The sequence below is a fragment of the Thunnus thynnus genome, chromosome 14 (assembly GCF_963924715.1).
Source record: "Thunnus thynnus chromosome 14, fThuThy2.1, whole genome shotgun sequence".
Classification (NCBI taxonomy): Eukaryota; Metazoa; Chordata; class Actinopteri; order Scombriformes; family Scombridae; genus Thunnus; species Thunnus thynnus.
The window spans coordinates 10,941,136-10,955,944 of record NC_089530.1 but is presented as its reverse complement, the minus strand read 5'-3'; the positions used below and the strand labels follow the sequence as shown (position 1 = coordinate 10,955,944).

The 14,809-nt window shown below is 38.9% G+C and overlaps 2 protein-coding genes across 4 annotated transcripts in view; both read right to left on the bottom strand.

Moving 5' to 3' along the window:
- Positions 1-169: 169 nt before the first annotated feature.
- On the bottom strand, positions 170-6,091 carry slc29a3 (solute carrier family 29 member 3). Of its 3 annotated transcripts, none has more exons than XM_067609784.1 (7): positions 5,922-6,091; positions 4,570-4,720; positions 4,056-4,482; positions 3,122-3,204; positions 2,381-2,607; positions 1,884-2,046; positions 170-1,497 (listed from the first exon to the last, which is right to left on the bottom strand). In XM_067609784.1, the coding sequence occupies exons 3-7, from the start codon at positions 4,377-4,379 to the stop codon at positions 867-869; spliced, it is 1,428 nt and encodes a 475-aa protein (XP_067465885.1). In that variant the 5' UTR covers positions 4,380-4,482; positions 4,570-4,720; positions 5,922-6,091; the 3' UTR covers positions 170-866. The 3 variants fall into 3 exon arrangements, with proteins under 3 accessions (XP_067465885.1, XP_067465884.1, XP_067465886.1); XM_067609783.1 differs by having other exon boundaries at positions 4,570-4,689; XM_067609785.1 differs by having other exon boundaries at positions 4,570-4,651.
- Positions 6,092-10,951: 4,860 nt separating this feature from the next.
- Positions 10,952-14,809, bottom strand: part of unc5b (unc-5 netrin receptor B) — a 50,547-nt gene continuing 46,689 nt past the window's right edge. Inside the window, exons 15-17 of the mRNA XM_067609782.1 lie at positions 14,610-14,774; positions 14,328-14,506; positions 10,952-13,808 (exon numbers count right to left, since the gene is read on the bottom strand). Of these exons, the coding sequence (XP_067465883.1) occupies positions 13,643-13,808; positions 14,328-14,506; positions 14,610-14,774 (510 nt within the window). The 3' untranslated portion in view covers positions 10,952-13,642. The remainder of the gene's footprint in view (positions 13,809-14,327; positions 14,507-14,609; positions 14,775-14,809) is intronic.

The following is a 14,809-nucleotide window of genomic DNA, read 5'->3' as shown; positions in this document are numbered from 1 at the left end:
CATTATTTATAGTTAATGAAATGTTAAAGTGTGCAAGGATTCTTAATAGATTCTCCAAAATCTAATATCAGGGTGTACAAGCTGTACAGTGAATTAAATAAATTGCTATACTTTTAAAAATCTAGGCTTTTAAAAATCTAAATACTAAGTAAACAAGAGATTTTTAAAATGATTGTAAAACTGGTTATATTATATCTACATGGACCAAAACTCACAGTGCACATTTCAAAAATGATGACAGTCAGTCAAGAGTTATTACATTTATAGACAGCAGACATGAACGTACCAGCAGTTGTTCACCAACAACAATTTGCCACATTTTCCCAGTTGTATTTCTTGATAACATATGGTGTTTCTTTGCAATCTACATATTGTATTGAAGCTGAACTAAAAATAACAGTTATTCAACACCCCTATTATATACCAAAAAATGTTACCCCTTGAACCATATACAATTGTGCAAAATGTGTGTTTTGCAATATGAAATATATAAAATATGAAGATATGCTGTTTGATGATGTGTCCCTTGTGGACTGCACTGACTGTTTTCACTGACATTTCTTTCTCTCTTTTTAATATGTAAACAACCTGGTCATGGTGGACACAGCCCTGAGACTCACATCAAGAGCAACATTAGTGTAAACATAACACACATTAATGTGAGGTATGAAGGAGTTAAGGCTTTTTGGTCAAGTGAAAATTAGGAGCTTATGTGCACGTTTCCCTCATAGCAGACAATTGGTTTTATGGGTGCACTTTGCATCACAGTGCTTTCAGATTCTGATATTCACAGACTCTGGTGTCCAGTCTCTTGTATAGCTCTGCTATACTACTGTACATGACAAGGCTATTGCATAACAGCCTGATCAGATAGAGTGCACAATAAGGGCAGAGAAAGCAGATCCAACAGCCAGTCCCAGAGTGAGAAAGAAGGACATGACCACTCCTGTGGCCTCTGCCAGCTCCCGAGGTACCACTTTTGGCCCATAGATCATTGGTAGAGTGCCTAGGTAACCATTAGTTAGGCCTAGCAGGCAGTTAAAGATCACAGGGTACACGTCATGTGCAAACAGCACAGTGTGGAGGTGGTCTCTCGGCTGATAGTTACAAAACATGAAAAGTGGGATCATGGCTGAGCGACACACCACCAGTATAGGCAGGACTTGGCTGGTGGGGCCGGGCACCTGCAGCCAGGCTGTGGCCTGCCTACCACAAAAGTCTGCTACATTGTACAGGAGGAAACTTGTGAGGGGCACAAAGTAAGTGGTGGTCCAGATGCTGCCACTGTCTTTGTTGACAGACTGGATCCCTGATGATACTGCAGGGAACACCATGATAGAGACGCAGAAGACGTAGAAGACACTCAGGCCTAGCACCCATGTCTTCCTGAGGATACGTTGCAGTGGTGGGGCGGAGACACCGTTCCCTGTACCTGTAGCTGCTCCCCCCTCACTGTTACCTCCTGGACTGGTGCTCGCTGCTGCCAGCATGTAGTGTCTGGAGGGAAGAGAGGAACATATGAGGTATTAGATGAGCTATTACCTCAAGAATCTCTAAAAGTCATGATAAAAATAAATGGTTTTAGACAGAGAGAATCAAATGGTAGCAACAAATTCAAATGCACAAACAATGTAACTGGAACAAGCAAGTTTAAAGTTTTTATTACAAATCTTGTGATGAGATGTTAAGGATTTTTTTCCAGCGTTAGCCCCATCTGGTGGCAATAACAAAAATGACACTGAATCTGTAATCTATGGTATCCAGATTCAGCTGGAAGTTTTCTTGAAAAAGGTCTTCTGATAAATTTGAAAATTAAAATACATGTTTTAAAAGTTGCTGTATGTATCTATATGGGAACCAGAATCTCCATCTTTCTTACTGACCGTGAATATGCAAGTTTGGGCAGCAGCAGGTATGTGAAAATGCAGAGCAGGATGAAGACGTCGGCTGTCAGGAAGTAGGCCAGAGCACTATCGGTCACATCTTCTGCCACTGCCAGGTCTACTATTGATGCTACTGCACTCAGTGTGCCTCCCATAGCCTGGCCTGAGATAGAAAAGGACTTCAGCTTATGTATTGTACAGTCATTTCACAAGAGACACACAAGAAAAAAAGGGAGAGAGGGGTAGAGTGTGCTCTTCTTGTTGTGTTCACAAGTACGTGCCCACACACAGACACCGACATGACAACATCATGTCACATACATACATCATGTTTGGAGGTGGCAAGAAATAAACATTCATGATAGTAAGTTACTTCATCAAGAAACCCTTAATAAAGCCGACAAACAGTACATACTGTAGAAGGTATTTGTACAATGATAATGTATAAAGAAAATAGTGTCAATAAGAGACATTCCTGAACTGAATAAGGACTGCACCTGATATGAGGGCCTGGGAGATCCTCATGGGGAAATGCCCGCTGATCCCGAATACGCTGCCAGAGAAGAGGTTCGAGGCTCCGCTGACAACAGCGACGCAAGCCAGTGTGCCGGCAAAGAACTCCATCCTGCAGTCTGACACGTCCACTTTCACCAGCACTGTGGTCACCACAAACACCAACAGGATCACAAAGAGAGACCACAGGATCCGCACGTTTGATGACAACCTATGAACACCCCCCGCAGACACATACATACACAGGGATTAGGCAGGTCAGTTGATCAATGTAAACTTAAAAATTAAAGCAGATGTAAGGTTGGCTGTTTTTTGTGTCAAGGACAGTTTGATTTGATTACAGTCTGTGTAAACCACAAATCTGCATACAACACTGACTGTTATCACAAAGATATTAACTATCCATAACAAATAATAGATATAAAATTTATTCTGAAGGAGATGACTTTTAAAATGATAACACATCCTCTTTGCTCCGTGTTATCTCAGACCAACACAGACTGATCAAAGTCCAGAGAGAATATAAAGGGACACACAGCATTTTAAGGTCACTGGGTAAATTAGATTACTGTAATTTAATCTAATGTACTAAAAGCACTTTATTATGTTTATCATGGTGGAGTGAGAGACTCAACAAGTTAGAAATTCAGACAGAGAGGAGTGTGCTGTGTGTGCATGCATGCGTGTGTGTGTGTGTGTGCGTGTGTGTTTTTGGTGAAAGCAACCTGTTAACAAGGACATAGTTGAGTATCAGACACAGCACAGAAGGCACCGTGGAGGCAATGGCCAGATAACTTTCAAAGTAGTCCTGTGAATAGTTAGAGAAAAGACAAAACATTTTCAATTCACAGTTTCTTGCATAGTGTCTGTGTGTCTCTCTTTCTCTCTCACACTCTCACACACACACACACACACAAACACAAAGAGGAAGTGAAAAGAGAAATCTAAAAATCGAAAAAATTCTCTTCTTCTTTATCGTTGCTATGGTGACTGAGGTCAAGCATTAATCTCTGAGAAACCATCCGGACCGTTTCACAGATTTAACAGTCTTATCTTAAATAATAGCCTGGTATTAAATTGTACTGTTTTAACAAATAAAAGCCTGTCTTCAGTAAACCTCTGGGCAAAGAAATTCGTTGCTGGTTGCTCAACCATGCTGCAAGCCACTGTGCAATTATTACTGAAGGCAAACTTTCCTAGCCAGCTTGCTATATCTGTACCTAGTGTGGTACAGATACACAAAGATTAGTTGAAAATGAGTTTGAGTCATAGGAATCAATTACTTAGGAGCACTGGCCTTTCTTTTGGATGTTGTGCGGTTCTTTCAGTTGACTACACAGATGTCTGTCTTTGTGACACTCCTGTCCAAATTGATAAGTGAATCATATAAATTTATACCTTATTGCTTGACTATCCTGACTCATAGCTACAGTATCTGGCTGCAAGACACCTTCCTTTTACCCTCTCAACCTTCCATTCCTCAACAAGTCTTGTGGCATTTCTAATGGTATAATTGTGTTGCAATGGATTTCTGTGAGATGTGAAAGGACCCTCAGTCCTCACATCTGTCACACTACACACATATTTGTGAGTATAAAACACACACACACACAAACAAACAGTAAGAAAACACAGTGCTGTTGTTTTCCTCTTACTCACACTGAGGTCTGAACGTTCCTCCTCACCCCCGCTGTGATGAGTGTTGTTACTCAGTTTGTAAAGCCAGTAGTGTTTGGCTGTTATGAAGAAGTTCCAGGGCAGCAGGGAGCCGATGCCCATCAGAAAGAAGATGATGTACACCAAACAGTAGGAGTCCTCTGGACTGTAGCGCACAGCCAAAGGCACTGATGAATGTTTGGGCAGGAGGGATGCAGAGGGACTCTGGTCCTCGTTTTCCTCATCATCAGATACATTGTGGTTGCCGAGAGCAGTCGGAACATAGGAGGAGTTGAGACTGGGCTGCACAGGGTCTATGCCGTCCATTTTCAGACAGCACACTCACAAAGTAAAGAGGAGAGAAAAAGGGGAAGGTTGGGGAAAAAGGAGGTAGTAGAAAACTCTAGGATGGGAACTGTTAAACAGAAAGCTGTGAAGGAGAAAAGGAAAAACATCTTTAGACATCAATGCAACATGGTAATATTCCTGCAATAAGTGGGATTTGGAAGATGCTTACTTTTAATTGTGCATGTCCACAAAGGAAAAAGTAGACTGTGTTTGCTGTGAAGCCATACTCCGGAGAGAGCTCTGGGTCGTAGCTGGTAGAGAGCAGTCCAGTGGTCAGTGTAATGCAATGCTGCAGTAAGAGGAGTCACATTTAAGCCTTTCTGGGGATATCAACAAATATTTTCAACATTTATCCCGTCATAAATAAAATAAATACACATATAAGATAACGTGAGACCCAAAGAGGAGAAGCTGTACTCTGAGCTGAACTGTTTATGTTCAGCACAAAACACTGAACATGACGCTCATAAAACGTCTACTGCTCATGTCATCTTAAAAAGAAAAAGAAATAAGAAGCACTTCAGAATGACAGTTCTACAGCGTAGACTTTATTCCAAAGCTGACATTTTGCCAACGATGCGGTTTCTTCTAAGCTACTGAACCTTTGCCAGTTAATTAAGTATGACAAACAGCTACCTATACAATTCTGCAATGCCTCGTAATCATGTTTCAGATGATGTGGAATGTCACATGAACACATTGTCCTTTTCTTACTGAGCCACTGCAGCACCAACAATATTACTGGGGGCCCCTGCCATCATTATTATTTGACAGCAATGTGTGGATGTGAACCCGCTGCACTCCCACAGGAACCAGGATTTTATAAAGTTGACTGCTCCAGTGTGATTGTTTGACTCATTGTGCTGTTTTTCAGCAATCACCAAATCTGCATGTGCTCTACAAACTACAACCTTACATGTAAAAAAAAAAGCACTGAATTGTGAGCTTGTGAGGAAAGTCATGAGACAGGCACCGGAGAGCTGCGGTGTCTGAATGTCACTGACAGAAATAGAAGGGCACGTTTTCAATTGCATCACTTGCTTGAACAATATGAGGTTATTACTTGAACTATTTAAGGAGACTAAAGGAAGACTGACATGGCAGCACGAAGCTGAGCTTGCATTTTAAAGCATCATGTGTGCCACTAATGAGGAACCAGTATTCACATGATGCTTACTCAAGAAAATACAATTACACCGACTTAAACTTCAGACTACAGACTGAGAAGTTTCATTCAAGGAAGTGGGCTCCTTGTCACTGCGGACAGCTGCTTTCACAGTGTGTTTCCACAACTCAAGAGAAAAGTATTCCTAGTTCTTCATTATTGTGGTCTTATGACGAATGGGTATGTCAATTTGCCATTTATTTTGTGTGGGCATCGCAGTCAAACAAACAAACAAACAAACAAACAAACAAACGTAAAATGACCAAACCGGTTGGCAAAGTGTTCAAAAATGTAGCTAACTGATCTGACTAGACCCGCGGCTAATGTTGGGCTACTTAAATAAAATGCAAACATACCTCACTGTTGCAGACTCACTGGCGGTTGCTTCTGTCCTTCTTGAAGCGTTAACCTGACACAAAAATCCATTTCACAGCAAACTTCGTTTCTAGTCACCTGATAAACAACCACTCTTCAGCCTGTGAACCCACGAGCAAGCGTTATTTTTTTCCCCAACCTGCATTCTGCGAAGACCCGCCCCTACGCTGCCTTTTGATTGGCTCTGACCTTGATACTCTTACGCTATCACTAACCAGCTCACTCCTCATGCCTACACCTAACCAATCCAAACAAAGAAAGCAACAATTACTAGCCAATCAGAAGCAGAGTGAATAAGGTTGGCTATAACTCTCGCGAGATTTGAACCCTAACCTTAACCTCACCCAACCTCAACCGTAACCTTGCGAGAGTTCGTCCCTCCGGCTCGTTTAACCAAAAAATAAAGCTCACCGGCAGCGACAACAATGAGAGTTCCGGTATGAATCCTTCAGAATAAAAGCCTTATCTATTCCACACAGACTAAAACGCACTTCGCACAATGACTACATGAATTACGTATATGAAAAAATATCATCTGGTTTAAACGTTATTTAAAAACTAATTATATGATAGAACAAAACAAGAGACTATAAAATAAAGACTATAAAAAATCCCCGCTGTTACTCTTACAATTACACCAGACGTCTTATTTTACTTGCGGAACAGCAGTCGTCTTTCCGGTCCAGCTTTTATAAAATAAAAGTATGAATATTAAGGACACTCATTTGCACAAAATTGTTATCCAGGATACAAACTACTATTAACAGATGCTTCTTACAACATGTTTTGAGTGTCATTTTGGAAAAAAACAACAACAGTTGCTGGACTGTGGATGAAAAATGATGAACAAACTTCATTGAGAGTTAAACTGAGCCTTTTGCTTTTTCAAGGAAAATTCTGGGATTTTAAATAAAAACCAGTGGTGTCATTGATAAAGTGAGGATGAGAAGGTAAGGTACTAATCATTCAGCTGGGGTTTTAACTTTTTTTTGTCTTTTTTTTTTTTTTTTGTTTTTTTACATAAATTTAAAGGGGGTGTTTTTGAAACAGTGCCTTCTGGTAGATGGATTTTATTGATAAGTAAGCAAGACAATGCTATTTTTATTGTTTGTATCATATACAGGTTTGATTCCCATGTTTCTAACAAAGTCTTATTTAATGAAATAACATCCAAATTGAAGGAACTAAACAATAAATACCAAGGTTCATAAATAATTATTTGTGGTGATTTCAATGAATGTCCTGATGATATGGAGGACAGATACCATCCTAAGCTAAACCAAACTTCACAGAGCAATAACCTTGTTTCGTTACTCTGCTCCAACTTTTCTTTGATGCATGGTGTTTCTTCAGACCTTTTAGTGTAATAGAAAACTAACTTTAAAATCAAGAATTGATCTATTTTTAATTTCTTACCCTACCCTTCGATTTGTGAAAGAAGTTAATCATATTCATGCCCCATTATTGGACCATAATCAAATAATTTTGAAATTAGGTGCTACCCAGGAGACCTCTTGTATGCAAGGGAATTGGAAATTCAACAATACTCTTTTAAATGATGATTCATTTAATGATACTATTGAAAAACTAGCAGACAAAATCCTCAATGATGGCTTAAACAATGACTAAAGGAAAAAAATATGAATTCTTTAAATATAAGGTTAGGTATTTTGTTATTAAAAGAAGAAAAGAAAAAGAAGAACTAAAGAAAGAAGTATTCAAAAAGCTGACTTGATGTACAAACTTGACCTTCTACTGACAAAAGAAAATATCACTTTGGAAGAAGAAATCCAGTTGAAGGGCATCCAGCTACAGCTGGATCAAATTTGTTTAGACATGGCAAAAGGAATGTTTATTAGGTCTAGAGCCAAGTGGCTGGAGGAAGGGGAGAGGAACACAAATACTTGAGAAAAGAATTTATAAAAGGAAACCATTAACTGCCCTTAATATTGGGTAATTAAAAATGGAAAAGAAAGATCTCAAGTCAATATATAATTTTGTCACTGCATTTTATGGAAAATTATACAAATTCAAATTGAATGCAAAATATTGTGCAAGTGTCCTGGAAAAAATCCAAACTAATATCCCTTCAACTGGTGAACAATTTAAATCTATGTGTGACTCTGACTTGTCAGCTAATGAAATTAGAGATGCATTATTTTCAATGAAGAAAGGCAAATCTCCAGTAATCGATGGTCTATCTGTTGAATTTCATACACTTGCACTTTTGGGAACTTATTCAAAATCTATTAATCTCTATGTACAAATAATGCATCAAAGACAGATGGCAGCACCAATGAAGCAAGGCATTATATCTCTTATCCCCAAACCCGATAAAGACCCTTTATCAATAGATAATTGGCATCCTATCACTCTTTTAACAATAGATTATAAGATCTTGGCCTTAGTATATGCAAACAGTTAAAAAAAGGGCTAGATTCTCTTATAGCTGAAACTCAAACAGGATTCATGAAAAACAGACATATTAGTTGTAATATAAGACTCACCTTAGATTTGTTAGATCATGCAGATGCAGTTAAATCTCAGGCACTTATCTTGTTTTTGGACTTTTATGAGGCCTTTGACACAATCAAGCACAAGTTTCTTTTACAGTCCATCAAGGCATTTGGTTTTGGTAATAACTTTGTTGACATTGTCAGTATGTTTTACAAAGATATTAATAGCTTAGTTATAATTATTTTTAATACCTCTAAAAGATTCCAAATTAATAGAGGGGTCAGACAGGGTTGCCCTATTTCTCCTTTTTTATTTAATTTAGTCACTGAATTAAATTTTCCCAACTGGCAGATGACACTACGCTTTTTTTTAAAAGACAAGAACCGGTTGTGTAATTCAATTAATTTGATTTCTCCAATCAGTTCTAAGACTGAATATGTCCAAGTGTGAAGTTTTGTGTCTGCAAGATTGTGACAATTCTGTAATTGAAAATATCCTGGTAAAGGTAACATTTAGTAACATTTATGGCTAAAAATCTCATAACTAGACAACATCTACATTTCTTAAACAGACTAAAAAAGACCAACACTTCAGGTTTTCTCTGGTAAATTACAAATATTTCTGAATAATATCCAAGTCTGAAATCAATAAATGATTTAAAAAATGTGCAACATAAAAAGTGTTTAACTAATTGCAATAAAATATCATTTATAACATCAAGCTGACAAAATACACTATCATGCACTATCATCCACTTTGTAGTGGTAATTAATAAAATGAATCTAATCTCCAGATATCACATGTAGATAATTATACACACATCAGAGCCACCACCTTTGACTGTTTGCTGTCTTAGAGCTATTAATGCTGTATGTTGTTGTGGACTGTGTGGAAAATAAGTTATCATATCAGCAAATTTATCTCATTATGTTTTCTTTTTCTTCACAGTAATAGACATGCTGAGTATTGTGTCTTTTGGAAAATATCCCATTTAATAATCTGATGAAAAGCACATTAAAGTGTAAAGGTTGTTAATTCACGAATGATTTATTAAAACCAATAAGAATTTAAAAATTCAAACTAACTGTAAATATTTCCTGTTCATTTAGAAAGATTAAAGAATAATTTTATACAATACGGTACCATTGTGTGTACTTATGTACAACACGTTGAAAAATGTGGGTTACCCATCACATTTACCAGCAGAGGGCATCATAAGACAGTATAGTCAGTAGTGTGTTACTGCACCTCTCTGGGAAATGGAAATAGTCCCAGTACCTGTAAGAAGAACACAGACTAAACCAGTATGTAGGTTTTTCAAACATGACACCAGGTGACTTTATGTCTTTGACTGGAATGAAAACCTGCTGTCTCTTGGCCCTCCATGACACATGAGTGAACACCACTGGATTAAACTAATAATTATGAAGTGAGTCATTGTCCAAATCCGACTCACAGCTGCTGAACTGCTGTTTCCTCCTGAAAAACAACAGAACTAATTGAGCAATTTCAATCTCCACTACTAATACACTCAAATTATTTTTTCACCCTAAAATGAAATAGACCCTCCTCATACTTAGTCTGCATATTATGACACTGAACACTGATTAGATTATTTTGTAATTAATGCCCATTATCTCATTTAGGTTTGTTGTCGTATATTTTCATAAAAGGGTTTAGTACATTTTATTGTAAACCCTGATGCTGGATGTCTCAATGCATATAGTCACATATCATTTTCTGCTGAGGAGAACTCAATTACTTTTATCTTCTAATAATGCAGAAGAATACGTGTTGGAAATGCTGTACATCATGTATGTGTATGCATGTACTGGCATCACATCTACTGTAGTACGATCTTGAGACTATTTTACAAGAATAATATTCTCACTGCCAATTCATTCACTAAAAACTAACAAAAAAACATCCTGTGCAGAGGTGAGTCAGCTTTTGTACCAACACTTCATTCCTTATAAAAGGTTCAGTTAACTTGCACACTGAAGGGAAGCATATCAGTCCTCAATTAACAGTGCATCTAATGAAACAGGTGCAAAGTGTTGCCTGCCATTAAGACCATACTGCAGTGCACACTCACTGCAGATGACTCACTGGGGCATTTGGTCTCGATGTAAGAGTGTAATTTGATGAATCCCCACATATCTTGCACTCATAAAAAAACTGAGATTAGAATGCTTGATCTAAATGCCTCGAGTCAATCCTTAAAGGCCACTATTAGTGTCTCTAAAACCTTGTTAATTTGAACACTGGACAGACTGCCAGTTAAAAGCTTTCAAAGCTAAATGGACCTAAAGGGAATTTTCCAATGAAGTGTGAGGAAAAGAGGGATGGGTTGAGTAGCTCTGCATTTTCTGTGAAAATGGGGTGTAATTGATAAAAGCACGGATGCCATTTAACAGTAATTTTGTCCTGCCAAGGAGCTCACAAGAAGCCTGTAATTTGGTATGTGGATTTTATGGAAACGGCTCCCAGATTGTTTGGCTTTGCAATGACAAAGTTTTAATTCAAGACCAACAAAACACACAGACACTCTGTCTTTAAACTAAGAAATATAATTTATTGCATAAAAATTATATTTAGTTACAGGTAAGAAGGCTAGACGTTTATTTACAATTGGTACTTTACAGAGATAAAATAATGTCACTGAATCCATTTTGTTTTTTTTGTAAAAATGTCTGACTTCTTGAACAAAGGCTTATTTTTTCTCTTTGATTGGAGCAAGGTAGAATCCAGTCCAGCTCCAGCATGAATTATCCCGAGCTATGGCCAAAGATCCAAAAGATACTCAAGAAATCTGGACGAATGAACACTGTAGTCTACAGCTAGCCAGTCTGTAACAAGATTTGAGGAAAGAGAATAGTCCTGCAGTGTTCAGGGATCCAAAGTACTGAACCGGTCGTGTTCAGATATTTCCTCATGGGCAAAGACCTGCAGGGCACGAGTTCATGATGCTAGTCACAACTTGTATTATAACCAATGCACCACATTTTTGTTTTGTTTTCCCACATGTGCTTTTTCAGTAGTAGCTTCCTCGGTCAGTGATCCATTTCTTCCGATCCAGGTGGAGAATTCCCACAAATACTACCATCACAAAAAAAAAAAATGTTTAACTACTCTCAAACCACTTTTAGGATACAAAATCAAAACCCTGTCAATGCCCAGATCTGAAAAAATAGAATTACTCTTCCAGAAAACAAAAGAAGTCAAAATGCTTTTCTTTTCTTTTGTACTTGCATAGCACTTACAAAGAGAAATGACAGATCTTAAGCGTGCGCACCACAGACTGTATGTGCACACCCGCCTGCCCAAACATACCCACTCACACACACACACACACACACACACACACACACACACACACTTAAATTTCAGTTCATTCACACAAAACAGTGACATGACTCACTGCTGAGGAGGAGGGATACTGCCTGTGTTTTGGTTTAGTGGTTTTAAAGATATGAACACTTTTTTTTGCTTTGAGGGAGAAAATAAGACTAAAGTAATGACAATGTTTGATTTCAGCATTTCAATCCCCGTCTAACAATAACTGACAGAACAGTATTGATGATGCAAATAGCTTGAGGACCCTGACCACAAAGCAGGCGGCTTAGTAAAAAGGTTAACAATATGTTAATGTCAAATTGAGAGAGGGGAGACGTAATGAGTTACGGGGCGATGGATGGACAGATGGACAGATAGATAAGTGGTGGGGAGAATAGACTGAAACATAATGCAGTTAGTGTTGAGGTAAATGTTATGGTCCCTTGCTGCCTATTCAAGAAGGCTAATCTATTCTGCAATATTCGTCTCTGAACAGTAGAAACCGCCCTCAGTTACAGCAAAGCAAAATGCCTACGAAATACAGCGTACAGTATATTCACCTGGACATCTGACCACCTCTAATCATGTTTTACAGATTATATTTTACACTTTGAATAGATACACAATATTAAAAAGAACAAATAAGCATGGTTCTGTTATTCACAACTGAGACATCCACTGTGCGCCTAACTCTCCCAATTGGCCTGCTCTACTAGAATCAAAAATAGTACACAGCAGCTCAGAAGCCTTCACAAGCATAAATGATAAAACAGGTTCTATATGATCATAACAACAATGACAATGAAAGAAAAAAACAAAAAAACAACAACAAACAATCCACAAATATGGATAATAACTTAAAGAGCGTTCCCCAAAGGAAACTTTTAAGGGATGACGAGAAAGCTCTCCTGTAGTTTATTCTCGACAGATCGGGGGACTGTGGCGGAGCGATAGAGGAATGCGAGGAGAGATGAAAGTGAAACACCCCTGTGAGTCGGAATGATATACCAAGGCTTTGAGGCATTTGTTGGTACAATATAAAGAGTCAATCGGTCTAGTTATCTGCCAATTCTGAGACAATCTTCAAAATCCACCCTCCTACCACAAAGAAGAGGCAGCTTTTATTTTTCAGCCCAAAGCGATATGCTCAAGCCCTCAAATCTTGAGAGATGGGTCCTCATTTGATTTGTCTGCAGTCAAAGCAGTAAGACAAGAAATTCTAGCCTGTCTGATTCAGAGCCCATTAAAGACCGGTTTGTCCACATGCGTTTTGGAGTGTGTCTGTAGCCTGAGGAGGTTGCAGACAGGTCGCTGCTGCCTGTCATTCACTGCACACGCAGAATGACAATGGAGATTTTGAGAAATGATGCTGCGGCGAGAAAACAAAAGCCCCTGCCATGAGGTGTGATGGTGTTTAATCATGCACTTTCATGCTGCTACTGGAACATGTGTAACCTCACATTAGCGTTTTTGTGTTTGTGTTATTGTGCGTGCTTTAGTGGGATAAATACTTTTTTTTTTGTTTATCCCAAAGCATTTTTATTTATATACAAGAATATAGTCATTTTCAATCTTTGAAGGAGATAGTCAACACCACATGACAGATGACTTTACACCTATTTTACGCCTTCGTACCTTCAAATTGGTTTCACATCTTTCAGATGCAGAATTGCTTCAGAGGCTTCAAGCTGAACCAGGTTAGCAGTTATCATAGGATGGCCCGCATGGGAATGAGTTATGGTGGATATGTAGCTACAGCAGCTGATCAGAGGCCAGTGAAAAGGGTGATGAAGCAGAGGTAATACAGTACGTGTGAAGGAACCAGAATGCTTTGTGCCGGGGTGTGCATATTCATAGGCAGGTATTCATATTTTTTTCTGTCTTGCTCGCTCTCTTGTTCCTTGACCAATCAACAATCCCCATCTGTTGTCATGACAACTAGCACCTCACTTTTGCCCATCTCTTCCAGCGCGGTCGCCAGAGAGACCAGGTCTGCATCACCTTGGTGACAAGCTTCCCATAAGTCCAGTAGAACACCTGTGGGGCTGGGCTTTGTTGCAAAGTAGTTCAAGTACCTGAGGAAAAGAAAGAGCAGGCAAACTGTAAGAGGAGCAGCTCGTCATAAAAGCAGCACACAAGTGGCTATTTGATTACAAACATTTCTACATGACCAATACTGTATATTACAAATACTGCTGGTTAGATTTATTTGGATAGCGATGTTCAACTAGCAATCATATTTCACACTGATAGATTAGCTAGTTAGCCACATAAATACCATGAAATAATGTCTGAAATTTAGTTTAGCAATGTACAGCATGCATGACTGAATCGTATTCTTGGGATTATTATTCAAGTGTTGCAGATTATAATGAGTATGACCAAGATAACTTAACCTAAGTGAGCACATTTTGTATCATAATCTCATATATCTGCCTTCAAAAAATTAATGTCTACATGCCACCTTTTATACATTTCTGAGTTATTATTTTACACTCAAACTAGGAACCTGGGTATCAACACTGGACTCACTAAACACCACTAAAGCGTGACTAAGCTGCCTTTCACACATAAACCTATGAGGGAGATCTGACCTATCAAAGCCTAGACTGCGTGCCAGCAGTCTCCAGTCACACCCGCGAGCGCTGGGTGCATCCAAACTGGCACAGATCTTCTGGCGGATGGAGTCAGGCAAGCGAAAGGCATAGGGTCCAACTTGAGATGAAGGCAGGCAGGTGCCTCCCGAGGGGAGGGGCGAGTGTGGCGGTAGAGTCTGGATTGACAGAGAAGGTGAGAAACGTTGAGTCCAAATTTGGTGTTTTTCATGGCAATATTATCTACGTCAGCACAAGCCTTAGTTTCACTGTCAGTATTACCTCCTGGATGTCTGTGTGTAGCTGGAATATCTGTCCTTCCCCTTCCACCTGTCGGACACAGATCTTACAGGTGAGCTGTGACACAGCCAGGCTGCCTCTCTCCAGGCTGAAGGTGCAGTGTAGGGGTCTCTGACTGCCACTCCAAATGTGATAGAAGGGGATCTCCTGTTAACAAAAAAAAAAAAAATAAAATGGTTAAA